The sequence below is a fragment of the Triticum aestivum genome, chromosome 4B (assembly GCF_018294505.1).
Source record: "Triticum aestivum cultivar Chinese Spring chromosome 4B, IWGSC CS RefSeq v2.1, whole genome shotgun sequence".
Taxonomy (NCBI): Eukaryota; Viridiplantae; Streptophyta; class Magnoliopsida; order Poales; family Poaceae; genus Triticum; species Triticum aestivum.
Window position 1 is genome coordinate 611,121,708 of NC_057804.1, and position 25,456 is coordinate 611,147,163.

At 42.0% G+C, this 25,456-nt stretch overlaps 2 protein-coding genes across 4 annotated transcripts; one reads left to right on the forward strand and one right to left on the reverse strand.

Annotated features, from left to right (window-relative positions):
- Positions 1-629: 629 nt before the first annotated feature.
- LOC123093568 (fasciclin-like arabinogalactan protein 8) lies at positions 630-2,415 on the forward strand. The gene has a single exon (XM_044515553.1). It carries the CDS (start codon positions 959-961, stop codon positions 2,222-2,224), a length of 1,266 nt encoding a protein of 421 aa, XP_044371488.1. The 5' UTR covers positions 630-958; the 3' UTR covers positions 2,225-2,415.
- An 821-nt stretch (positions 2,416-3,236) lies between these two features.
- On the reverse strand, positions 3,237-25,239 carry LOC780614 (callose synthase 3). 3 transcript variants are annotated; one of them, XM_044515552.1, is made up of 44 exons: positions 25,014-25,223; positions 24,727-24,905; positions 24,396-24,634; positions 23,977-24,077; positions 23,558-23,682; positions 23,387-23,480; positions 23,145-23,255; positions 22,935-23,051; positions 22,719-22,811; positions 22,461-22,552; positions 21,309-21,435; positions 20,373-20,510; positions 20,198-20,274; positions 20,040-20,130; positions 18,860-18,976; positions 18,547-18,664; positions 17,401-17,735; positions 16,490-16,542; positions 16,318-16,378; positions 14,287-14,368; positions 13,252-13,301; positions 13,012-13,098; positions 12,614-12,751; positions 12,417-12,514; positions 12,169-12,253; positions 11,921-12,081; positions 11,689-11,812; positions 10,719-10,816; positions 10,446-10,584; positions 10,099-10,250; positions 9,345-9,454; positions 9,144-9,260; positions 8,944-9,012; positions 8,632-8,812; positions 7,799-7,946; positions 7,025-7,144; positions 6,811-6,926; positions 6,645-6,728; positions 5,896-6,008; positions 5,497-5,726; positions 4,472-5,269; positions 4,326-4,376; positions 3,991-4,176; positions 3,237-3,858 (listed from the first exon to the last, which is right to left on the reverse strand). In XM_044515552.1, the coding sequence occupies exons 3-44, from the start codon at positions 24,598-24,600 to the stop codon at positions 3,610-3,612; spliced, it is 5,841 nt and encodes a 1,946-aa protein (XP_044371487.1). In that variant the 5' UTR covers positions 24,601-24,634; positions 24,727-24,905; positions 25,014-25,223; the 3' UTR covers positions 3,237-3,609. The 3 variants fall into 3 exon arrangements, with proteins under 3 accessions (XP_044371487.1, XP_044371486.1, XP_044371485.1); XM_044515551.1 differs by having other exon boundaries at positions 11,921-12,253; positions 25,044-25,239; XM_044515550.1 differs by having other exon boundaries at positions 11,921-12,253.
- Positions 25,240-25,456: the final 217 nt, after the last annotated feature.

Below are 25,456 nucleotides of genomic sequence, written 5' to 3' on the forward strand. Positions count from 1 at the left end.
AGAGGATAACTAAAAACATATGTGCTAGTTGATTTTAAATTTGAACTACCTTAATTTAAAAAGTTTGTTAGATTGTAAAGTTTAAATTAAAACTACGATTTGATATGTGTTATTTTGAGCTTGTGAACTTTAAAAAAAAATTGCGCTAGTTTTAAATGACGAGACCTGCTATCGTATCAGTGTCCGTGGATTGATTGCACGGACGAATATGGTGTCCGGTTTAGTGTCATGAAGAATTGAAGATGCTATGAGAATCGATGAGAAAACCAATGACTGAGCACGTGCGCACCCGTGCTTGCTTTTACCGGTGCAAGTTGCAATATACAGAGTCCCTTCCAAAAAAAAGTTGCAACATACCGAGAGGAAACAGAGCTGACTCGCCTCGCCTCGGATTCCACCACTAGCCTATGGGCCACGTTGTCAGCACTGATCAATCTTCGGATCGATGTCTCCACCCTAACTAACGGCCACACTATTATTTCCTACGTAGACACGAGAGAGCGAAAGCCAAACTGCCGAATACCATCACCTTGTAAGCACTATTATCGATGTCTTTTTATCAACAAGTTTGTAGTATTAGAATAGACCGGCGGACGCATAATGGAGCACAATGACCCCCACCAAACAAAAATGGCTAGGAATGGAGGAGACACGCCGTGCCAAGTGCCATCGTCGTCCCTACCACCGGTAGCCAGCCAGCCAGCCCTCCAATCGCTCGCGCTCCCGCGCCCTCACATGTCAATGTGCTCGCCCGCCTTGCAATTTGCACACCCCAAACCTCACCAACCGCCCATGAACCATACATAATTCGTTAGTTAGTTGCCCACAAACCATTGCTCATTTTATCCTCACACTCTCTGCGTGCCCACAGCTCACTCTGGCTAGCCAGCCAGCTTAGGTGCTCGGTCCATTTCAGCGCCATCCATCCTCAGTGCGTCGGTCACCACTGAGCTCGGCCATGGCGGGGGCGCAGCTGCGGCGCGTGGTGGCCGTGCTCCTCCTGGCCTGCTGCTGCAGCATGGCGCCGGCGGCGACGGCGAGGGGGATGTCGGCGGGGATCGCGCACAACATCACGTCCTTCCTCAGCGGCCACCCGGAGTACAAGCAGTACAACCGGTACCTGACGGAGACGCGGGTGTGCGACGAGATCAACGCGCGCGCGGGGGTCACGGTGCTGGTCCTCGGCGACGGCGCCATGTCCACGCTGGTGTCGGACGCCGGGGCCGACCTGGGCGCCATCAAGAACGCGCTCCGCCTGCACGCGCTGCTCGACTACTGGGACGTCAAGAAGCTCAAGGCCCTCCCCGCCGGCGCCGACACGCTCACCGACACCTTCTACCAGGCCGCGGGCGGCGCGGCCACCAGCGCCACGGGCAGCGTCAAGATGGCCAAGCTGGACGGCGGCGGCTTCGGCTTCGCGTCCGCCGCCAGCCCCGGCGACGCCTACGACGCCACCTTCGCCAAGGCGCTCAAGCAGACGCAGTACGACTTCGCGGTGCTGGAGGTCACGGCGCCCATCGAGTTCGACGGCCTCTTCGACGGGCCGACCGTCGCCAACCTCACCAAGCTGCTGGAGAAGGCCGGCTGCAAGCGCTTCGCGGCGCTCATCGCCAGCACGGGCGTGCTCAAGGACTACCAGGCGGCGATGGCGGACGAGGCCGGGCTGACCCTGTTCGCGCCCAAGGACGATGCGTTCCTGGGCAAGGGCGCGCCGGACGTGGACGCGATGCCCCGCGCCGACCTCGTCGCGCTCCTGCGGTACCACGCGCTGCCGGGGTACAACCCGAGGCCGTCGCTCAAGCTGGTGAAGGCGTCGGCCCGGCCGTTCCGCACGCTGGCGTCCACGGCGGGCGGGAAGTACAACGTGTCGGTGGTGGCCCGCGGCGACGACGTGTCGCTCGACACCGGCCTCCGCAAGTCCCGCGTGGCGGAGACGGTCCTGGACGACACGCCCGTGTGCGTGCTCACGGTGGACCGCCTCCTGATGCCCCTGGAGCTCTTCGCCGGCGCGCCCGCGGAGGCCCCCTCGCCGACGCCCGCGCCGGCGCCGTCCCCCGCGGACGCGACGCCGAGCTCCCCGCCGGCGCCGCCGCCAGCCGACGCCCCGTCGGAGGCCGCCGCGGACCACGTTCACAAGGACGTCAAGGCGTCGTCTGCCTCCGCGCTGTCGGTCGGCGCGCTCGCCGCGGCCGCGTGCTCCGCCGTGCTCGCCTCTCTACTGTGACTGTGAGGATGGGTCCGGTGAAAGCAGAGAGAGCGGTGGGGCGTCCCATTCCGGCCACATTCCTCGTCAGCCCATCACATTCTTCTTGTCATCCTCTTCAAGCCGTTGATCGTTGATTGATTGCATGAGCCGCAGCAATTTCCCTGTGTAATTCATGAAATTTCATGTGTACAATACATCTCGTTCTTTTACGTGCCGGTTTCAACAGAAGAAGAAAGCCGTTTGCGGAGCAGCTACACCGACACATCCCTTGCCATTTCCGCGCACCACTCACGCTCCATGATGAATAAACAACACCCGACGATACGGCGGCGACTTTACACGCTGCACAATGGAATTGTAAATTGGATGGAGCAGATCACGCATGTGGCTCGCTCTCGAGTTTTTAGTTTTTACTCCTCTTTGTCCTTGGATCGAGGTCGTCCTTGGTGCTGAGCAGGCAGCCCCACCACATGCAAATGCAACTGACGCCCATTTGCCGGGCGCTTCAAAATCCGGGGAGAAGAGGTCCAGTGCGCCTGCCATGCCATTCCACTCGCAGCCGGCCCCGGATCCGGATGAGCTGGCGCTATCAGTTCATACGGATTCCCACCAATTTTAATTACCGAGCTACTCCAAGTTCAGGACCACTGCTTGGTCTGAAATTACTTAACTGCAAGCAGACCAAAATAATAAACTCTGTAGCAACCAATAACACATACTCCCGCCGTCCCAAAATAACTGTCTCAAGCTTAGTATAAATTTGTACTAGAGCTAGTACAAAGTTGAGACACTTATTTTAAGACGGAGGGAGTAGTACAGTAACTAGTCTTCAGCAGGTAAATAAGATCATGCCGGAGCTACTTTCATTACAGACGAGAAATTAAGGCACACACTCTATGATGTGAAGTGAGCTAGTACTTGTAGAGTTGTAGTTGCAGAACTGCTGGGAGAAAGAAATGATTACCGTAGCACAGCACGGGGGAAAAGGTAGCATGGATGTACCGGTACTAGCTGCGTCGCACGATCAATGTACTCAAGGACCAATGTCCCCAGCTCCTGGCCAGTGGCCGTTGCTGAAGTGCTGTAGTATTTACACAAGAAATGACTACAATTCCATACATTGCACCTTGTGTGAAGCTGTGATCACAGGAAATATTTCTATATCCTGGAATATTTACACCCTATGTATTCTGAAGTAGCACTATATCTATATATTTTTTATAGCAGAAGCACTAGATCTTGAAAATGTCAGGCAATTGGGCAAACAAGCCAAGTTAGGGCCTGTTCGGAGACTCTCCGCTCCCCAAGTCCGCCCTGGAGCTGTTGCTAAAAATGACGGAGCGGGGAAAAAGGAGCTCCACAGATTCTGAGATTTCAGGGAGGGAGGATTGCCGAACAGCTCCTTAGTCTTTGGTGCTAGCGGCCCTCTCCTTCTTCTGACCGCCAAGAATCCGGGAAATCTGCAGACCTCTACTGAACGCCTGGTTGAACAGCATCCGCGTCTGGAACTCGGAGACGAAGGGGAACCATGAGAGGACAGTAATTGGTGTGAACAGAAGCATCCCCATGATAACCTCGTACGCCCGCGCAAGGGCTCGGACAGATCCCCATAGCCCCGTCACCCGGAAAAGAGGCCTGCAAGCTTGTGCAATCTGGAGGTGATAACAGAGCAACAGTAAGAAACCAACGGAAGCATAGGTGAAACAGAAGCAAGCATGCCACTGTCATGGTACTAGTAGTATATATGATATGATGAAGCAGACACAAGCAGGAGAAAGACTGACCAGCAGTATTCCCCATCCGGTGGGCAAGAATGCCAGGAAGCATACAAGTATGTCTTTTATAGTCATGTGAAGCAGTACTATCAGCACAACCAAAATAGCGAAGAACGAAACGAATATCATGAACTTGATCAGACGGAAGAACAGCTGAAAGTTCGCGCCGAACCTCCGCCTTCCGACAGATATGATCTGAAAAGACGGTAGGCAATTTAGGAAAGGAATTTAGCCAACGCAACTTTCAGAAATGGACGGTGTTGACAGGAAATCGTGTTGTTCTGCTATAAACATTTGTGTTGACTGATCCATGTTCTATTGACAAAGCAAGCATGCTCTCTCACCTTCAAAATAACCAGCATCGCCAAAATTACGAGCCATGAAATTAAGTAAACCTGGAAGTCACAAAATTGAAAAATGTTAAAGACCCACCCAACCACCTAGCACAGTCAAAATCAAAACACTGCTCTGAACTGGAGGAAAAGCATACCACGATACTTTTGTTCTCCTTTGTGATAGTTAACTGGTACACAAGGCCGTACTGATATATGAAAAACCGAAGGGACAAAATTATCTCAAAGATGATTCCGAGTGTTCCTGTATGCTTCAGATGCTCCTGCTCTATCTCCCACCAGGATTCCCAGCTCTTTTCTGGTGACACACCAATCCCACCACGATTGCTGATCCACTTATTCCAATCCGACCAGTCATCCAAAATTTTCGCCCACTCAAACCCCGAGGGGTTGAATAAAAAGGGTGCAAAGAGCCATGTCAACACTAGGAACCACATGGAGGACGTAACAAAGATATATGCGATGGTTGAGTGGGAAGTTTGGCCAAATAGTTGATAAACGATGAGCAGAGTCATCAACTCGATGCCTTTAACAAAGTGGCTGCGAGAATATAGCCTGTAGTTTTCTGCAAACTTTGCATGAAAGACAACAAATCCCCTGCCGGTACTTCTGTATTGAGCACCTCCATGAAGCAACATACGTCCATAATAGTGAGTCTTGGTACCAAGTGAAAATGTAAAGAACACGGATGCCAATTGCAAGTTCATCATTATAAATTCACTTAGTGCCTTGCCAAATCCTTTTTCAAGGCCAATTTCCATCATCATGGGCAGGGCCATCAGAAAACCAAGCTGAACAAGAGACTGCGAGGCAAGAGCAACCTGAAGAGCATGATTATGGCTGAATTTCCGTTGTGTTGCAAGCCCTTCTTCAAGTCCACTGAGAGCAAGATAAAGGCGCCCATACAGAAACACATAAACTGTGAAGACTGTCAACTGAGAGGAGTAAAAGGCGTTAGAAACAACTATAGTTCATTGTACTGATATACTCCAAATGCAAAATACAAGTCGTTGTGAACATATAAATATAATATAAATGAGACAAATATGCCCCTTAAGCTGTAAACAATCTCTACAGAGAGAAGTTTGTAGGGCTATAAAGATTCATATTTGCATTTGGCAGAGAAACTTGTATGGATATATTCAGAACAAAGTGATCATACCAGTGTACTGAAATAAAATCCCACTGTGGTGAAGTAGCATGAAAGCATTCTGAAGAAATCGAACCGATGCCCAAGACGGTAGATATCACGGCTAAGGGTCTGCTCGCCATTTCCATTTGCCACCTTAGCCTCAAACTTGGAGATCTGATTTAGTCCTACATCTCGTCCCTTGCCGACTTGCACATATTCATGATGTGTTACATTGCCACCACGAAGAGTTGAGTTAAACCCTAAAGTATTGAAGACAATATGAATCAAAATATAATACTGATATCTATTTTGTTATCTCTTGCAAGAAAACATCTTTAATGACTACCCTGTTGGCTTTTATAAACACTACCCCCTGAAGCCTTGATCTTAAGAACATCATTGATCACTCGATAAAATCATGTAACAAACCTGCAAAAATATCTTCACTTAAGTTGATACTCCTTGATGCCTTACTGACACCACCCCTCGTTAGATGGAAAAGCCTATCAAATACATCCGGGTGGCCATAGTGGAATCGAACCCTAGACAAATTCAGTAATAAACTTAGATACAATTCAAAAAGGAGAATTCATTACACAAATGCAGGATCTGCTAGTTGAATCAAGCAAATAATGAATGAATTGGTAGAAGAGAACAATATGAAAGTAGACACAAATGATGGACAGTATGAAGTAAATGGCGACACAGAGGAATAAGCATGTCATAAGAAATCACTGCACAAGTGGACAATACGTTGAAAGATACATGTTTTACTTCCTTGGTTTTATTCATAGCCCTTAACTGTTTCCACCCAGTAGTTATAAAAATTCAATCTAAGACTTGCTCTCTCATAGAATTTTTGGATAACCGCATGTATGACAATTCTTGTGGAACATGAATGCTTGCACTCCCGTCTTATTTTTCGCACTAACTATTGCGAAATAATAAGGGACTAAATAGAATGTACTATTAATACTTTTCCGAATACTTTGATACTCAAATAAATACTGTGTGTGTGTGTGTGTGTGTGTGTGTGTGTGTGTGTGTGTGTGTGTGTGTGTGTGCGCTCTTTTTACAGTAGTTGACACACTGCCAGAATAAATGTACAGAGTGTTTTTCTAATCATTGAAATGTATGAGTAAATGTATAGTGAAATATTTAATAGGAGAAGATCTCACTTCAGAGGGTTTGCAAGCAGCCGTTGTCCAATAGTCACAAAACTGTGCTCCTGATTTGACATAAACCATGCAAGGGAGGAGACACTGCACCATGGGAGACAAGAGAGGTTTAAGATGCATAGATAACAGAAAATAAAATCTCAATTGTACTACATTATTAATCAACCTGCCAGTAAAAATATGCTCCCTAACTCCAAGTATAGATGGCTGCCGGATTCCATCTTCTGTAAGGAACTCTTGAAGCAAGTTTCTCATTTTAAGTGCTTCTTCCATATAGTTATCCTACGAAATTAATGGCGTGATAACAAACAAATGAGTTCTTACTAGAAGCATTAGTACAATTTCATAAGTAAAAGCACCATAAGCATGATAGGAGATACCTGGTTCATGTCTATTGTTTGCAGGCCTTCACCACGGGTGAAAATTATTGCATGGTTTTGATTTTCGGGTTTTCCTTCTCCCAATATTGCAGGGCCTGGAAGTTTTATTCGGTAGATAACCTTGGAAACATAAAGATGTGCTCAGATGGTAGAAATGTCACATGAGTCATTTATACAAACAAAAAAGAGTACTCATCCAGGAATCTTGACATTTTTTATGGAAAAGGAGAAGTTTCGTGAATAGAAATTGCAGCGGAGATTTTAAACTTGTACAATCATGTCACTTGAACCCTTAAAACATGAATTTGCTAACTGCACCTCCATCAGTCAATGATAGTAAAAGTATCACAAAACACAACTACATAAGTGGCAAGTTTAGTGACCGCTTTATTACGCCATCTGATTTTATTTTCTAACTATAGACTAAATTTCAGAAATAAGTATGAAGACTTCATAGACTAAATTTCCGTTTAATGACGTCCATGAATCAATCAAGTAGGAAGATTACTGCAACCATTTTCAGCACCTAGAAGATAGTTGAGAATGCCCCTTCCATTGTTTTCCTAGTTTATTTTTTCTTCAGTGTTGAATTGCATTGCCTGTGTTCTTTATATCTTCCATCACATGTTTTAGATCCATACTAGTTACAGAAAAACAAACTGTGGGTATTTTGGTTCTGCACTGCCCTTTCTATTAGTAAAATTTATTTGCTTCACAAAACATGATTTGACAGAAGTTCCGCACCATAGCCTGATAAAATTGAACTAGCATTACCTGATCAAGATTTTGTACTGGACCTGCAGATTCAGAGTCCTTATTTAGAGCAACCTTTACCAATGTAGAGTAATAAGCTGTCTCAATTTGCTTCTCTCCTACTCTATCTTCCACCACATCAATATATGCTACACGAAGAGAAGGGTACCTGTGAGAAATATAACTCCAGCAATTAGTTTACACTTAGAAGGTAAACTCTAAGTAATGGAATTCCTATACTATCAAATTATAATGGGTAATCAAGTGTACACTTATGTGAACTTGTGAACTTTGTGAAGGCAAATGTGGGGGAAAGCATGTGTTGTGGCTCTGGGTAATTGCATGACAGTATCAGGGAGAAACAAGAAAAATTTAAGTTCCCAGAGACATATGGTTACGGGCTTCCTGCACTATTCCATTGAGCTGCTTCCATATTTTTGTTTCTCAGAATTGCAATCTAATTTGATCATGAAATTTCTCAGTGCCATATAATATCCCTGTCTCTATGCCCACCAATATTTCGAGATTTTTTAGAACAAGTGAGAAAATTTCATGTGGGTTACATCAAGATATGGGTATTTCACGCAGCAACTAGAAAATGAGTAAAAAAAAAGGTAGCCCGGTGCACGTAGCTCCCGCTTGCGCAGGGTCCGGCGAAGGGTCCAACCACTTTGGGTCTATTGTACGCAGCCTTTCCCTACGTTTCTGTAAGAGGCTGTTTTCAAGACTTGAACCTGTGAGGTCACAAGGCAACACCTTTACGGCTGCGGCAAGACTCCTCTTCTAGAAAATGAGTATTCCACAAAATTTATATCCTCTATTGTTATTCAGATATATGCAGAAGGGTCATTTACGTTCTCATTAGCTGTAATATGTCTTGGGCATTTGAAAGAGCAGAACGCTTGTCATTTCCATATTGTTGGCATGATACCACATAGGCGAACTTCATATCAGCCAATGCTTCACACTGAGCAATCAAGGACTTCCACTCTTCATCCGATATTGACCCAGCTGCTTTATACCCTTCCATGAGATCTGCAGAAAACGCATGTTACAATCATAAAATCATGCTTGCACTAGTAAAGGTGCGCTGCTAATGGTGTTATACCCCCGTTCTTTCCATTTGGGTTTAGCTGGGGAGATAACAGAGACTACAAAAATATTACCTTCATGTTTGGCCATATCTAGAAATGCTTCAAGAACCAAAGCTTTTCGGTAGTACATCATGCCTCTAACTGTTTCAGATCAATCAAGTAATTTAAAATTAAGCATGATCAGGTTAAATTGAGAAAAAATAGATTTTTTTTAAAAAAGGGTGATACATGTAGCTGAATTCAACAAATAAATGCTAACCAATTAATTGTACCTGTTCGAGTTAGCGTTTGGCCTCTGTATGAAGCCCATTGACGAAGCGCTTCTTCCTTCAGTTCTTCATTATCTTTTAGTTCTTCCTCAATCCTTTCCTGGAAATTCTTCCATTCATCTGTATGCATAACCATACACAATAAATATATTTTATTACTTGTGACTGGAAAGGAGAAATTGTTCTTCCTCTTCGCCCCCCTACCTGGGTAAATTTTCTGTAGGTAGAACAGAGTGGAAACTCCATCTTCGTTTTCCTCTTCAAGCTCTTTTATTGAGAAAAGAACATGCTCATTGTAATAAGGAGTCAATGCACTACACACAAAAAACAAATCTCGTCATTATAACAGAAATATCTGACATGTGAATCAGAAGCAGATGAAAAGAGAAGAAAGAGGAAGTTGATAAGACCTTATCATTTCAGGCTGTGTGCTATTACATTTTTCTATTTGCCATTTACAGAAACAAATCACTATGGTAGATCTATATACTTGATCTCAGTTTCACAAAAAGAGTGATGCATGCAAGGTCAAAAGAGGAATCAAACACATTAAGATATGGGAGAATGGCGGCCAACCAGCATGGCCACGTGGCGCATGCTGGTTGGCCGTGGTAAAAAACTTTTTGATTTTTTTAAAGATGAAATTGAGAAACTTTTTGATTTTTTTTAAGATGAAATTGAAACATTTTTTTCTTTTGAGAAATGTTTTTTTAGATTATTTTTGAAAGATGGAAGTGAGACTTTTGTTTCTTTTTCATTTTCAGAATGTTTTTTAGTTTTTTTTTAGATGTATGTGATGTTCACGTGTTGTGAGAAAGCTTTCTTTTTAATTTTAAGATGAAGTTGAGGGTTTTTTAGAGGGAGAAATACAAGCACAACTTCCTCTTAAGAGGCCCGCAATGGTGGGCCACAACCACTAGTAGTAAAATTAATGTGCAAGTTACATGTAAGGACTTACGAAAATGAAATTGTGTTTCGGACTTTAGGAGCATCAGGCATATCCATAAACAAAGAGTTAGTGAAAAAGGTAAGACGCCTTCTGGCTTCAAGATTTGAAGGAACGTCCATAGCAGACTCTTTCACCGTGAGCAGTAGTTCCAGCCTATTCACCTGGAGTGAAGATTATATCCTTAGACAATAGGTAAACACCCGGTTTCATTGAAACGCAAGAAAAGGGGAACAAGAAGAATTGTATTATCGGCAGGAATTAAGAATGGAGCAAATTGGTCAGGAAATGACCCCCCAGTCTATGAAAACAAGAAACATTCACGATTTTAAAAATTTCAGTTACTTCTTCAATAAAACCTTTTCTTTCCAAGCCTCTGTGCTGACTTCTAGTGGAAACTTGATAGCTCCAGATGGTTGAAATAACTGATATTCATTACCCCATGCTGTCATGCCCTCTGGCCTTTGATATGAACCCCCGTGACTTGACTCCAAAATACTGCCATGTTGTAAAAGAAGCAATGAAAAACCACAAATATAAGCTGCTCACAGAATGAGCTCTAAGCAGTAAGATAGCAGAGTGCAGTACTTCATCGTCAGGGATATTTATACATGCTTAAAACAACATTGTACCTAGGAAGTTGGTCTTCCATTATATCTCTCGTTACAACCTCCAGCATATCTTGAAATATCTTTATCACAGCGACCCTGTCTTTCTCATCATTCTTTTTCTGACATTAGTAAACAAAAGAAAGAGGCATGAAAAACAAGAATGAGCACAACGAGGCAAAACAGCATAATATGGTTGCACAAACATGTGAATGGACTACATTTATGCTATAGTATGTCTAACAAGCATTATGTAATGAAAGATATACAAAAGGACAACATGAGCTTACGAATCGACATCAGTACAAAGAGGCAAGTAGGAAAACGTCTAGATATTTTCATTAAAAAAGGTCTAGCTATTTCCTTAATGAATCATGCATGCAGTGCTAGTCTTACATTAGGTAAAATTGCACACTGGTCGTGGCTATAGTACGTAACCATGCATTGTCCAAAAGAAACTCAACGTGTCATGTGCTGGCACAAATCACTGGAACCACCAGTAATGTGTGATGAATAGTATTCACATACACACACACACACGTCTGCTTCGTGTTAGTGTGCTGTTCCAGTTTCTATCTGGTTACTGGAAAAAAGATAGACCATTTTGATTTGCTCATATTCAGGAAAATAAAATAGACTGCTGCTAATAAGTTGCTGATTAAGTTGTTGTGCCAGCGTATTTAGACAAGCTCATGAAAGACAAGTACCTCCAGTAAAGAGTTCTAAGGTGGCATGAGAAGACATAGGGTTAATCAGTTATTTGTGTACACTATCAACACTTAAAGGAAAGGAAGAATGCAACTTTAAAACACAAAATGAAAATTATATTGCTTTGTATTGAGGCGCATACTTTCCAGCAATATATCCATATTTGTACTTCTAAAAATGGGAGAAATAAATTGTACCTTTTCCGTAATTCAGTAGAAAACAAAAAAAAACTATAACTTATTGTTTATGACCTTGTTTTTTATAACTGGAAATATGTCATACATACCAAGAATTCTACCAATTCAACAAACTTATTGTAGAGATCTGGCAGGGATTGCATATTCAAATCTGTAATAACTTTGTCCTCAGCAATACACTTTTCAACTTCAGTAAATATAGTATTTATGACCCTGAAAGCAGCACGAATAAAATGCATCAATACACCATGGATCAGGCAACTATTTCTCACAAGTTTAACAGATAAAGTCTAGGACTCATAAAAGATATAGGAGAGATACCTTTTCTCTTGTTCACCATGTACAAGATCATTGATGATGTTTTTACATGATGCATAGCATTCTTTAATTGCACAAGAAAAATAATAATCGTTTTCAATCCTCTTTTTCAAGTCACGGTCTTTACCATTGCTATCCTTCGCCATGTCAACGGCTATGGGGACCTGTCCATTTGCATATAAATAGAAGGGGATGAGGGTGGCTTCCCATAAATTAGAAATAAAATAAACAAAGTAAAAGCAGAGAAGAACCATGCTGGCAAGCAAAAATGGAGGCCACTGCGTAACACGAAGACCCTGATCAGCCACATATGGAACAAGTAGCAGCTCCTTCTCCCTATGTTAATAACAACAGCATTTGCTTATGGTCAGAAAACATAAGTGCAGTTGAAAACTTATAATTCATACCCCCTCCGTCCCATAATATAAGAGCATTTTTGACACTACTAGTGTCAAAAACGCTCTTATATTATGGGACAGAGGGAGTACAATCTAATTACCTGTTATCTATAAGGTCTTCCTCACGGAAGCTAGAGACAATTTCATTCCACATCTGTGCAAATCTTGCAGCTACCTTCTCCTTGTCTTCATGCGTCATCTAAAATGTAGTATCATTAACAATATATTTCAAAGAATTAATATCGAACAATAAAGTGCGAGAATACCACACTAATATGTAAATGAAGTATATAAGTACCTCCTTGAAACGATTCTTGAAATTAGACCTTAGACCTTTCTTCCGCCTTGCATCAGATGTTTCAACCGGAACTAGACAATCATTAACGGCTAAAGGTATTGAATCAAAGCGAGACCGCAGCATTCCAAGTGTGCGGATCTGTCTCATCCAGGAAAGAAAAAGATATTTGTAAATGATTTCTTTTGAGAAACTCATTCATATGATTTGTAAATGATTTCTTTGAGAAATTACAATCATTAGAACTGCCTACTGAGGAGCCTGAGTCATGTTAACAAAAAAGCTTCATGCTGGGATAAAAGAGTTACGCTATGAAAGAGGGACCGCATCATAACAGAGAAGTAATGGTGGCCTGTTTGATGAATTTGTAAATAGACATCACTAAGCAGTTAAAAGATAACCTCGCCAAGTCGTTGGAAAGCACCATAAACTCCACCAACTAGAGTGGAGAAGATTGTATACCAAATTTGCGTGTCCATGAAATACACCTGGAAAGGGAAAAATGCACATAATCATTCTCGTGCTCTCCTCTAGTGCACAAGTGAAACTGTCATAAAGTGGCAGCCTCCTACTTTTCGTAATCGGTCACATGGTCATAATAGGCATTGAACTTTTCATCAAAACAAAGGAAAAGAATTTACCAAAATGACTGGGGCCCAAAGTGAAATTACAACGCCAATGTTTCCCTTCGCTGCATAACATGATTAAGGAATGTTATAAACAAATAAACACCAAATGATCATCTTTGCAGTGTTTTAACAAAATTGACCCTCTGTTGAAAGTTCAGCCAAACAAAACTCTAGTCCAAAAATCTAACCAAATCAGTGCTGTGCATCTTAACGTTGAGAAAAACTTGGCATATTTGTAGAAACGGCGATCCACAGGTCAGCAACCATCACGGGCTCAGCGCCATTCCCGTTGGTGCTGAATGATTTGCCAACCTAAGCGGTTCACTTGTATGTAACACATGCATTGGTTGCACTCAGTGGCGGAGCTAGACAAGATTGATTGGGAGGGCCAATGAGAAAATACAATTTCTAATGAGGGCAAAAGCTCTATTTTTTCTAATATAAAACTTACTATATGAATTTCCTTCACTAAAGTCGTCCAGGCTGGGGGGGGCCACGGCCCCTGCAGCCATGCACGTAGCTCCGCCACTGGTCGCACTGCCAAGTTAGCTGAGTGAGTGGTGTAGGTGTGAGCTTGGTGAAGTTTGGCTCCTTGTACGTGAGATATGCATAGGAATAGAAGATAAAGTAGAATTTCTAGCCGCTGTTGCATGGAAAATATTAGCAGTGTTGCCATGTGGTGCTCAGCCTGCAATGCATGCAGTTTCTTTTCAAATGTTAGTGCATGCATTTTTCATTTTTTTCTATAAGTTGGTAACATGGGTTGGCGGTGCTGGCCAGCGCCAAAAGAATGGCACTGAGCTCTCAAAGGTCAACGCTGATAACAATGGCACTGCCATGTGAATCGTCATTTCAACCATCAAAAGGTTGACTTTTGCTCAATGCAAAGATACATGGTGCTGACATAGCCAACGTCAGCACCAGAATGGCTGGCGCGGAGTAAAAAGGTCAGACTTATTTAATATTTCGGACTAGGGTTGCTTTTGGATGAACTTCTGATAAAGGGTCGAGTTTGTCACTTCTCACATCTCAGAAAGACATAAATACCTCTTGGAAAAAACTCATGCCACCGGAAATGATTTATAGGGAATTTCATGATATCCTTGGTGGGTACAACAAGAGGCTTGATCTATAAGAACAAGTGGAACAGTTAAGTTAGAGATGCATTTAGTTCAATACCAATTTATTTGAACAAAGCAAAATAAATCAGATGAAAATTTGCATCAAGTAAAATCAATCAGGCTCAAATACTCCTGCGACTTCAAAATGTAACTGTTCAACGTATTAGACCATCATGGTTTGCACTATCTCATAAGTGCAACATCTCCAACACACAAGTTTGTGAGAAAGTTGCACTCGAGCTTCATGAACTCGTAGTTGTAACAAAGTGTGGCTTACCTTGGTAAACTTGGAATCTCCAGTTTTCTCCTAAGGTTCCAGTTTAGATCCATAAACTTGCAAGTTTTCTCACTTGTCATTACTACAAAACTATTCTCGGGCGCTAAAATGGATGGTTGGTGCAAAGATCCGGGGGCATTATAACTATTAGATTAGATAGTTGCAAGTACAGTAGCGACTGAAAATGGAGGTTTAATATTGAGGTGCATTTGGAATTTATAGATAGATGTATGTCAAAGCAACAATTGGAAGCCACTCCAGGATCGTTAATCCCATATCTTAATTCAATGCCGGATCATGGTGCAAACACTTCTTTGGTAAGTAAGGATCTATGCAAGTTTTGAAGTATTAAGGACCTTTTTTTCAGGGATAGGTGTAAGGACATAACTGGGCCATCTAGAAGAATTTTGCCCCTTTCTAAGGTCAAGCTAGAAGGGGAGCCTTGGCGCAGCGGCAAAGCTGTTGCCTTGTGACCATGAGGTCACGGGTTCGAGTCCTGGAAACAGCCTCTTGCAGAAATGTAGGGAAAGGCTGCGTACTATAAGACCCAAAGTGGTCGTACCCTTCCCCGGACCCTGCACAAGCGGGAGCTACATTTACCGGGCTGCCCTTTTTTTTTCTAAGGGCATACCCTTCCCCGAAATGTAGCTTTTATGATCATTTACTAGCTCTTGTATATGTGGAATAGTTATATCAGGCCATACAATTTAGATGTTTTACTTTACGATTGACTGATTATGTACCCTGCTACCGGTTATAAAAACACTAGCTACTACACTTCGGGTACACACTATTTAAACCAGTGCCAACAATCTATCACAAATCGGTAGACACTCAAATTGTTGTTCTGCCATGTAGGATGTTCAGTAAGTTAATATTCCAAAAAAATGGTAAGTAACAAATGTAAATTGCTACCAGTGACCTCTCTGGCCAAACACGGCTAGCTTGACCACAAAAAAAAATCTTTCACTGATTTTGGCTGAATGTTATTTATTACTCCCTCCGTCCGGAAATACTTGTCGGAGGAATGGATGTATCCAGACGTATTTTAATTCTAGATACATTCATTTTTATGCATTTTTTCGACATGTATTTCCAGACGGAGGGAGTACTCCCTCCGCCCCAAAATAAGTGTCTCAACCTTAGTACAACTTTGTACTAAAGTTAGTACAAAGTTGAGACACTTATTTTGGAATGGAGGGAGTAAGTTTCATGCACCAACCCAGTAGAACCTTCAACACCCCCTCTCACGTGTGGCTCGATAAGGCCTAAATGTGGATAGAAAGAGGACGAGCAAAAAATTAATTTAAATTGTGAAAGCCGAGACTTGAACCCAAAACCTCTTGGCTCCACTACCATATCAAGTTTCATATACCAACAGGTAGAGCCAAAAGTTCGAACTGGGAAAATGTTGGGCAATGCACTTATACTTCAACACCCCTCTCACATGTGGCTAGATAAGGCCTAAATGTGGACAGAAAAAGGGCAGGCAATGTTTTTATTTAAATTGCGAAATCTGAGACTTGGACCCAAGACCTCTTGGCTCTAATGCCATATTAAGTTTCATGCACCGACCAGTAGAATCAAAAGTTCAAACTGATGGACAAAGTTGGCAATCTAAATATACTTCAACACTATTGGCATAAAAAAGAAGATAAATTGGTATGTGTATATAATCACCTCGACATAGTAGCTAAATACGAACTTTGTCAAAAGAAGAGCAACCCAAAACATGGTGTACCTGAAAAAACGAAACAAGAACCACATCTCAATATACAACCTTGCAATTACATATGTATTGTTGATTATCCAGGATTCAGTATGTAGTGAACACTAACATACAGGCTCTTACATGAAAAGTGAAAAGGCGCTTTCATGCATTCCCCTACCAACAAACAGGCGAGTCTGCATAAATACAACAACATAAGTTCACAATGTTCAACTTGAATTAGTAAATAAATTGTAAAGCTTCTATTGAAATTTCAGGGGAAAATTCACATGTGGCATCAATGTCAAAGAGTAAATTACACCGAGATGTATCTTAGAAACTAAGAACCAAATTCAAAACCAAAACTATAATAACTCAGAATATTTTTAAAATTATTGTATATTTGTAAACATTTTATACATAATTACTTTGGATTTACATAACTTTAAAAACCTGCATTTTCAATGTTATTATTTTATACATTTGATTTTAAATATCAACTTACCTTAGCATTAGTTTATTTTAACAGAATGATATTCAGCTTACCGAAAACAAATCAATTTCATTCTACAGTCACTTTTTAAAGTTTTTGCAGTCATATAGACACAGTTTGTTTCCATCATATAAGTACTCGAGGGAAGTGCAGAACATAAAAGAATTTTTGAGAGCATTATATTCTTGATGGTTTAAGGCAATGTTAGCTTTGGTAAATGAAATACTAGCACAAATTTAATTTTTCACTAGCATAACGCACATCCATTGCTAAGGAACCACAAGAAACAATTCAGTCGTACTGGATTAGTAGTCTATTACAACCAATAAAGAAACTCAATCAAGCAGCCAACACTGCATTTGTGTAACTGCCGCAGCGATGTGAGCACCATTGCAAGGTATGATTTGTTTTTCTTCAAATTGGAGGGGTATGTTGAGTTCTAGATGGATGAGGGAGATTGGGATGGAGTGGGGAAGTGAACTGACCACTACCACCACTAACTCCAATTTATAAGATAGAGAGTAGTAGAGAGATAAGTAAAATTCACTCAAATGTAAATTACCTGAGACCACCACATGATCAATCTCATGAGTTTGTAATCTGAACCTTCAAGTTTCCGGCGTAGTAATGGAAGAGCGAAAAGTACAGCAGCTAGCATATCGGGCAACAAGTATACGACTACTGCAATGATAAAGAGTGATGGTTGATCTGGACCATTTCCGAACCAGTTTTTGATGGTCCTAATAATTCCTGTCGGTTTCTCCCAGGTGTACGCATATGTAACTGACAGAAGTACCACCCACATAGCTGCCAATATGAACTTCAGGACATATCTCAGCTTGACCATAAATTCCATCGTTCTCCTGGCCCTCCAATTAAAGATTATGTCAAGTGTAGCTGTAAATAAATACAAATGAGCATTCCAGCTGAATTTGACTAAACTACATAACAATCATGAACGCTGGCAGTACAGCTTTATGCTCGCTGAAAGATATTACTGCTACACATTATGAGTTTGGGCCACTGGGTGACTCCAAGTTGAACTTCCTCCATAGCCAATTTTCATTGTAAAACTTCTATCATGACACATTCCTTTGACCGATTCTAAACTTATTCAATTTTCATTGTAAAACTTCTATCATGACACATTCCTTTGACCGATTCTAAACTTATTCAACTAATCCACCCATTCCCAAATGGTAACAGCATATAGGCATAATTTACTCTGTTTCATATTCAGAGATGATATTGTGCTGCGAACCTAGTCATGCCTGTCTCATGTGAAAGTTAGAAGTATGTGGTGCCAGGGTTTCCCAGAACTTCAGCAGCACGCCACTTATGACTGTAACCCAGATTAAGGATGAGCAAGAGCAAGTACATGACCAATGCTAAGAATCTACAGGCTCTTATATCAGGGGGTAAGGTTTTTGGTCTTCATATTTTTCCTCTTTTCATGGTTTGTTTGTTCACAGACTCCTTATGCAATGAAATTAGACAAAACTTTAGTCGTTCACTTAAAAAAGTGATATTCTACACGGCCAGTTACATGTATGAAGAGGGAGAAGAAGCATATGTGGCATGCTCGCACTCGAAGAGAAAGAGCGGGGAAAGAATACACAATCAAGTAAAATAAGGATGTGAGCTAAAAAAGGTTAAGGAATAAAATGTAAAGAGTCACTGTAGCAGGTTGGTTATCAAGATCCCATACCTTTTCCAAGATTTAGTATAGAAGAAGTGATAAAGATGCTCAAGATCTCCTTGAAAACCAGAGGATCAAAAATATTACCTAATGACCCTTCTTCACTCCAAGCAAGAATAACCATAATCTGGCATTAAAAAATCAATATTATATTAAGCTGAAAATGGTATTTCATCTATCTAACCTACCATAGGTTGTTTAAGTGCCTTGCATATAAAAGCACTTCTCAACTTAAAGCATTTGACTCTGCAAAGGTATGCACAAAATGACGGATGTGAAATCTGCGAAGACAGATAGTTACCACCAAAGTGGAAGTAAATACCTGAAGAGCTAGAATAAAGAAGCTCCACATTCTATCGAAACTCCTGAATATGTGCCAAAACGAGCGCAGCTCCACAAAATTGACCTTCCCTTTCTGCTTGTCAGCTTTTATTGTGCTCTGCAAATAAACAGTTGCACTAGTTGTTGTTGTTGTACTTCAATGAAATAAGGACATAGCATGATGACATGAAATAGATCCTAAAAGGGACATTTTGGTATATGCCACTGCTAAACCTTGACCTACTTTATATGCCACTGTAAAGGTTGTCGTATACTGCAGAGACTTATTTTGATTTATTTTTTATGTCATTACCATTACACTCAGTGTGTTTTCTCAGTTGGCTATAATTGGCAGCAGAGTTCTCCTCGACTCATGCTACCTCCCTCCACCTACCTAAACCCTTCATCCATTGCCCGGATGCAATCTCTGTAAATGCATATTGGACTAGCCTCGATTAGCTCAGCAAGTGGTGGGCCCACCCACAAGGTGTCGTGCAGCATGCATGTCAGCAGCGATGGCACCCGTGGGAGGTTAGCAATGCAGCTTATGATTTGGAGAAATATACTTAACAGGGTCGTTCCTTATGCTATTTGGAATTATTTTTGGCATAAAGCTGTGTTTTCAAACTCTCTGATATATGTGTTTAGTGCAATACTATTTTGGCGCAAGCAGTTGAGTCCACAAGCCCTGTTGGTGACGGACATTGGAGTTCCCAATTAATAATCATGAAAAAAATTCATGGAGTAGACCATGCTATATTAGGGGACCTACAAAAATTCATGCAAAAATACAAGCATTTGTATACTGTAAAAAAAGATAAATGGATAGTGCCGCCCTATTCATTTATCTTCTTTTTTACATGATATACATTTTGAACAGAAAAATGCAGTACATTATAGCACCTTCTACATCCAAGAAGTTTTCATGATTGATTGTTGGAAACTCCAAGGTGCATCACTTGTTGCTGGCGCAACCACTTGCGCCAGATCCATGCAATGCTGCTATCTAAGTTGGACTGGTACTGTAGTTTTCGCACGCAAAAAGTTACACTAGTAGAGGAAAACTGACCGCAGTGCCATAGACAAATAAGTCAGCATTTGCAACGAGCCCAATGACATGTAAAATGTTTTAAGTTCTACCAAAAGACATGTACAAATATTTCATGTTGAAATGGACTTACTTCATTTCTTTCATCAACTGGCTTTAAAGGTTGACAAAAGAAATCAGCATCAGCTCGCATAGGCCAACCTAGCCGAAAGCAGTCAGCAGACCTGCAAATAAACAAATATAAAATCTAGAAAGCAGGGGTATAAAGTATGAAGTAATAAAAACTAATACCAAAAAAATTCGTTAAGATCATCGTAGTTTCTCCACTGAGAATGATTCCCTTTTTCTCTTTTGCTCCTTTCAGCTTCCTGAAAGTGATGGTGGAATACTTATATCTAGCAAGTGAAGAAGCATCAAACACAAGTTAGACAGTCAAATGATGTTTGAGAGCAAAGCCAAAGTGTACCTGCGCAATGGTACAGTAAATTGGAGTGACAATCTTTTTTAGAAAGGCTTCTTTATCACCGCCATAGGCTGGCTTCACATATTCACCTGTCATGGCACTCACATTTCCAGCTAGCATACCATACATTTCAAATGCCATCTATAAAAATGTAAGAGCAAGAATTGTCAGCCCCTTGCCAAGCTATGATAGTTGAAGATGAACATTTTTGTGGGCACGTTACAATTTAAAGATGCACGGCTGACTACATTCTTAAAATAGAAATAACAATTGTAGCACTTTATGATGCAAGCCCTGAACTCTGCAAGCACTCCACTACTAGTCAACAGATCTTCGAAAGAAAACAACCACATTAGCATAGAGATGACACTGAACTCTAGTCACACATTCACAGCCATTACATTATGCCTCCGATAAGCTCGATTGTACAATTAAGCTAATAGCACATGTACTCCCTAAAGTTACTAGTTGGTTATTCAGTATTCCCTCGATAACTCGAACAATTTCAAGTAGGGTCTAGCAAAATAATGAAAATATGTCCAAAATGGTTACACCACAGTTTTCTTTTGCGCCAACCGAGGATGTGTTCATGGGTCAAATGGATATGGACATAAGAATATAAGCGCCAGTCAATTGTTTAAAAAGGCGGACACCAAGTTGATTGGCGGCATGTTGCATGAATCAGTTTACATAGAAGAACTTCATTGCTTATTGCTATTCATTAGAAAAAGTAAAGGATTTTTCATATAGACTATAGCAGTCCGAAAAAGAGATGACGAGCATGAACGACTTGATTACCATTAATGGGAAATTAAAGAGTAACCTAACTAAAAACAAGATGTTAGTAAAGCAAATCAGACAGCTAACTATAACAGATTTTTTCAAGGAAGAATGAGAACTCGAGATGAAGAGAGTTATTATTATTTGTCCACACCATACATGATGATATATGTAGCAAAGACATTCTGGCAAAAATCGCAAATTTGCAGCTTCCCCCCAGATAAGAAGGTATAGACCAATATAGAGTAATTTCCGTTGTTGCACCTCTTGCTGAATTGTTGGCAACCTATAGTTGAGATAGACACACAACAGAGAATCAGAAATGAGTAACCGTGGAGCACAGCAGTCTTATTTGTACATTTTGAGAAAAAACTCAATGCTCATTTTCTAACTTAGAAAGTTTGTCTATTCTTTTTGGGGGGGGGGGGGGCAATTCTCTTTCATTATCTGACATTAAAATCATAACAGAACAAAACATTTGATAATTGAGAAAACCTAATCTCTTTTGATTCACTCTACCTATTATATAGTTAACCAAATTGAGTGGATAACTAACACTGATGTCCAACCCAGGCACACCTGATGGAAGTACATGAACAGGTAGGGTTACACCCCAAAAACGTTTGGTGTCTGCTAGGTTCCTTCTCTGACACACCTACACACGCACCCACTTTTTTTTAGTTGATTCTACATATCATTCATGACTTACAAGTACTAAAAACACCAGAAAGACCCCTTAGTTGATTGGATAAGCGCTATGTCTGCTGCCTATGAAGATTTAAAGGCAATGAGGGTATCATGTTCAGGAAATTGTTTTATTTGTTTCATCTACTTTCCATATTTGTGTGTATTTACGGTGCATACACAAGTGTTGATTTTGCTGCCAGACAAGGAAGCCGAGAAAAGAAGGTGACAGGCAACGTCTTGCTTCGATTGGTAGGGTGGACCACATGTGGTTTGAAACTGTGGGCGGCAAGAACAAGCATTACAGTTGTAACCCCGTTCAGATTATGTGTCCACAATTTATACCTCCATGTTTAATATGCTTTATAGTGGGTGAACTTTTGCAATTTTTGAGTATTAAAGAAAAAAATTGCAAAAAAGTCAATTCCACTTTATATATTTGTGTGTGATTTTCATAGTAATTTTACCAAGTCCTAATGCTTTAAGTCCATCAAGAAGACGCAAGGAAACATAACAAAAGAATCAATCTCCAATAAATAACTTAAAATATAAACAGTAAAAAGGCAGAATAAATCAAAAGTAACAAATGAACAATTAGGATAATAGAAAGGTTTCTCAGGAATTCACCAAAGGCTACTCTTGCGACCATGATATTTGCACCACTTCTTGTAGTTCTTAAATAACTTTTTCATCACTGCATCAAGCGCATTGTCCTCCAACTGAGGCGGCAATAACCATTAGATCTCTAATAAACTAAAAAGGTATATTAACAGGAACAGAAGATGAATGTTACGGAAACATAAGAAAGGTAAGGGGAACATCTGCATATGTATGTTAGCAAGAAGTAAAATCAAATGCTCCAAGTGCCTACAGAAAGAAAAACACCTTTGAGTGTTCATCGGTCTTTGGATGTTTCCGTATATGTATGTTAGCAAGAAGTAAAATCAAATGCTCCCTCTGATTAGAAACATTATCTGTCTGCATGTTGAAAGATTAATGATACATCAAACATCAGAAAACAAATTGGTTAAATGTCAACATGAACAATATAAAACCTAAACAGGTTAGACAATAATAAAAGTTAAATCCAGACTGCCTTTCCTGAAAGCCAAACATAGCTTGTAGCCAATCCAAGAGGTCCTCGTTAACCTTACTCTCATAATTTTTGGGTAGTGGAAGGCCTCTAGTATTGCGAAGAGCAGAAGCAGCAGCTTGTATCTTAAAGGTAGAGAAAGCACCATAAATACTTCACTTGGACAACATTAAGTCAACAGGATATTTTGACAAAGAGAAAGAGCAGAAAAAGGAAACCTCAGGAAATTTCATGACTGCCTGGTTGCCACTGTCAGGATCAAGAGGCAGAATGTTAAAAGGGATATAGATTTTTGTCTTCTCTTTAACCTTATCAGCAGTTTCCAAGATCTAAGAACATACAAAATTAAATTGTTAACTGTTAATTATCAATTGCTATAGTGGTAATTTCCATACAAAATCTAATTGGTGATTACAGTGCAGCACCATGAAAGGGAAGCAAATAACTTGTTAGGATGTACCTCATCGTCAACTTCAACAGCATGTTGTTGAGTGACTGCTTTTAAAACCTCAAACAGAACATTGGCGGTCTGGTATGCTTTGGTAAGTTGGGAACTGCATGCAGAAAGAGAATCTCTTGGCGAAAAAATCGATAAACAAAGGAGCGTTATCAAAAAAGCAAAGTAATGTACCGATCCCCTTGGTCAGAAGCATTTTGAAGCGCCTGAATATATTTTTTGTAGTAGTGTCGATAGAAGGTCTGTATTTCCCGTGCATCACTCTTTTGGGCCCTTCCGGTCAAGGTGGGCGCATTCTCCTGATGGGGAAAAGAAATGATGTCACCTAAAGGACACTGATGTCACCTAAAGGTTCTCCATGTTGTATGATGAAATTTAATCTCATATAACTCTTCATAAGCACAACGCGAAATTCACACTTACAAGACCATTCAAACTTACGCAAGTATTAGCATGTGCAGCGAATGTTCAAAATCTAACATAAAGTGGTGGAGAAAAATGGAAATTTGGCATTCAATGTGCAGGTCATCTATAGGTGGTGGCTAGGCTACAGAGCTTAGATGCAAATAGAAGTAGTGAAAACAAACTCGTACCCTTTCGAGCCGTTGTAGAAGAGCGGTCTTGAACTGTCGGACACCTCGACCGCTTGAAGTTGGATCCAATCTGTGAGCCTTTTCGAATGCATAGAATCGACCTGTGCATTATTGCAGACAGACAACAGACACATTAATGTGATTCAGCACAAACATGAAGTAACAGAACAATAATGAGCAATTATAGGCCTATAATTAAGCTGATGGACATGACTAGTATTGACTATTGAGGCATGCCATAAGCGCACCAAATATGGTTCGGTTTCTGCACTCATTTTACAGAAAAAACAACATGTAACACAGGCTAACTTTCACACTAGAAGAAGACAGTAGTACAGTTTAGCAGAGTGTTGTGTTGACTGTTGACAGTATCCGTGTAGCAGTGTTGAAAAAAGCAGAGGAGGGGAATGGTAGCTCACAGAGGTAGGCGACGCGGGGGTTGGCCGCCTCGACCTCGTTGGCGACACGGAGGATGGGCGCGATCTCCACGAGCGACGACGGCACCACCTCACTGTCGAAGATGGGCTCGCCGAGGTTGACGGCGGTCTGCGTCCGCAGAATCCGGCGAGGCCCCGGCGGCTGCATCGGGCCGGCCCGGGAGAGCGTCCGCGACAGGGACGTCATCGCGATCAGACTCGCTTCCCGTCACCGCGCTAACCTGAACGCACCCACGCAGAGAGATTGAGGCGGAGCTGAGAGCATACAGTACATCGAGACGGCTCCAGAAGGTTCTAGAAGGCGAAGCATTACCTTGCTCCTCTGGCCAACCGATTCCACCAACAAAATTCGGGCATGAGAGGAACTGAACTCCTCGAACAGTTGAACCAATCGCCTGGGAACAAACGGAGCTCCGGGCCTAGCCCGTGCGTGAGATTCCCTGAATTCCGGAAAAGTTAGCGCGCTCCGCGGCGCACGCTGCTCTCAAGGACCTGGAATGAGACGAGAAACTCAGCGGAGGAAGCTTTAGAACCTCCTCGAAGCTTCTGCAAGAGCAGCAGGAGACGAGGCGGAGGTCGCCGGAGCGAGCGATTACGCACCTCGTGCGCGCGCCGGAAAAAAAAACCCACCGAGTCCACCCCGTCTCTGTAGCAGAGGCCACCGCGACGTCCTTCCTTGCCTGGCGCGCGAGAGCGGAGCCCGGGACCTGGTAGCGACCGCCGCCGGAAGCTTCGGGCGGGGCGGCTAGTCGCGGGCGAGGTGATCGGCGGGAGGCGGAGGAGGGCGGAGAGGGGGGGGGGGGGGGGGGGATTTTTGAGTTGGCAGGAGGGAGGGGAGAGCTTGGCTTGGGGTGGGAAGTGGGAAGAGGACGCCACCGCCGGTGGAGAAGGAGGCAGAATCTTGGAGTTATTTACGGGTCCCTGCCACTGAGGGCTGATGGCCAGGGCGCGGAGACCTGGATGGAAAGGTCGGTCGTCGTCGGGTCGCCAGAAAGGCGCGGCGTCTGGCGTCGCCGGCAAGCACGCCCGCCACCCCTCCTCCG

What these genes read in the sequence shown, in the direction of transcription:
- LOC123093568 (XM_044515553.1), top strand. Translation starts at nt 959, where the DNA reads ATGGCGGGGGCGCAGCTGCGGCGCGTGGTGGCCGTGCTCCTCCTGGCC.
- LOC780614 (XM_044515551.1), bottom strand. Translation starts at nt 24,600, where the DNA reads ATGACGTCCCTGTCGCGGACGCTCTCCCGGGCCGGCCCGATGCAGCCG. An exon ending in TATTTAGCTACTATGTCGAG is followed by an intron (nt 14,369 to 16,317) that starts GTGATTATATAC and finishes TTGTTCTTATAG; the next exon opens with ATCAAGCCTCTTGTTGTACC. An exon ending in CATGGTGAACAAGAGAAAAG is followed by an intron (nt 11,813 to 11,920) that starts GTATCTCTCCTA and finishes TGCTGCTTTCAG; the next exon opens with GGTCATAAATACTATATTTA.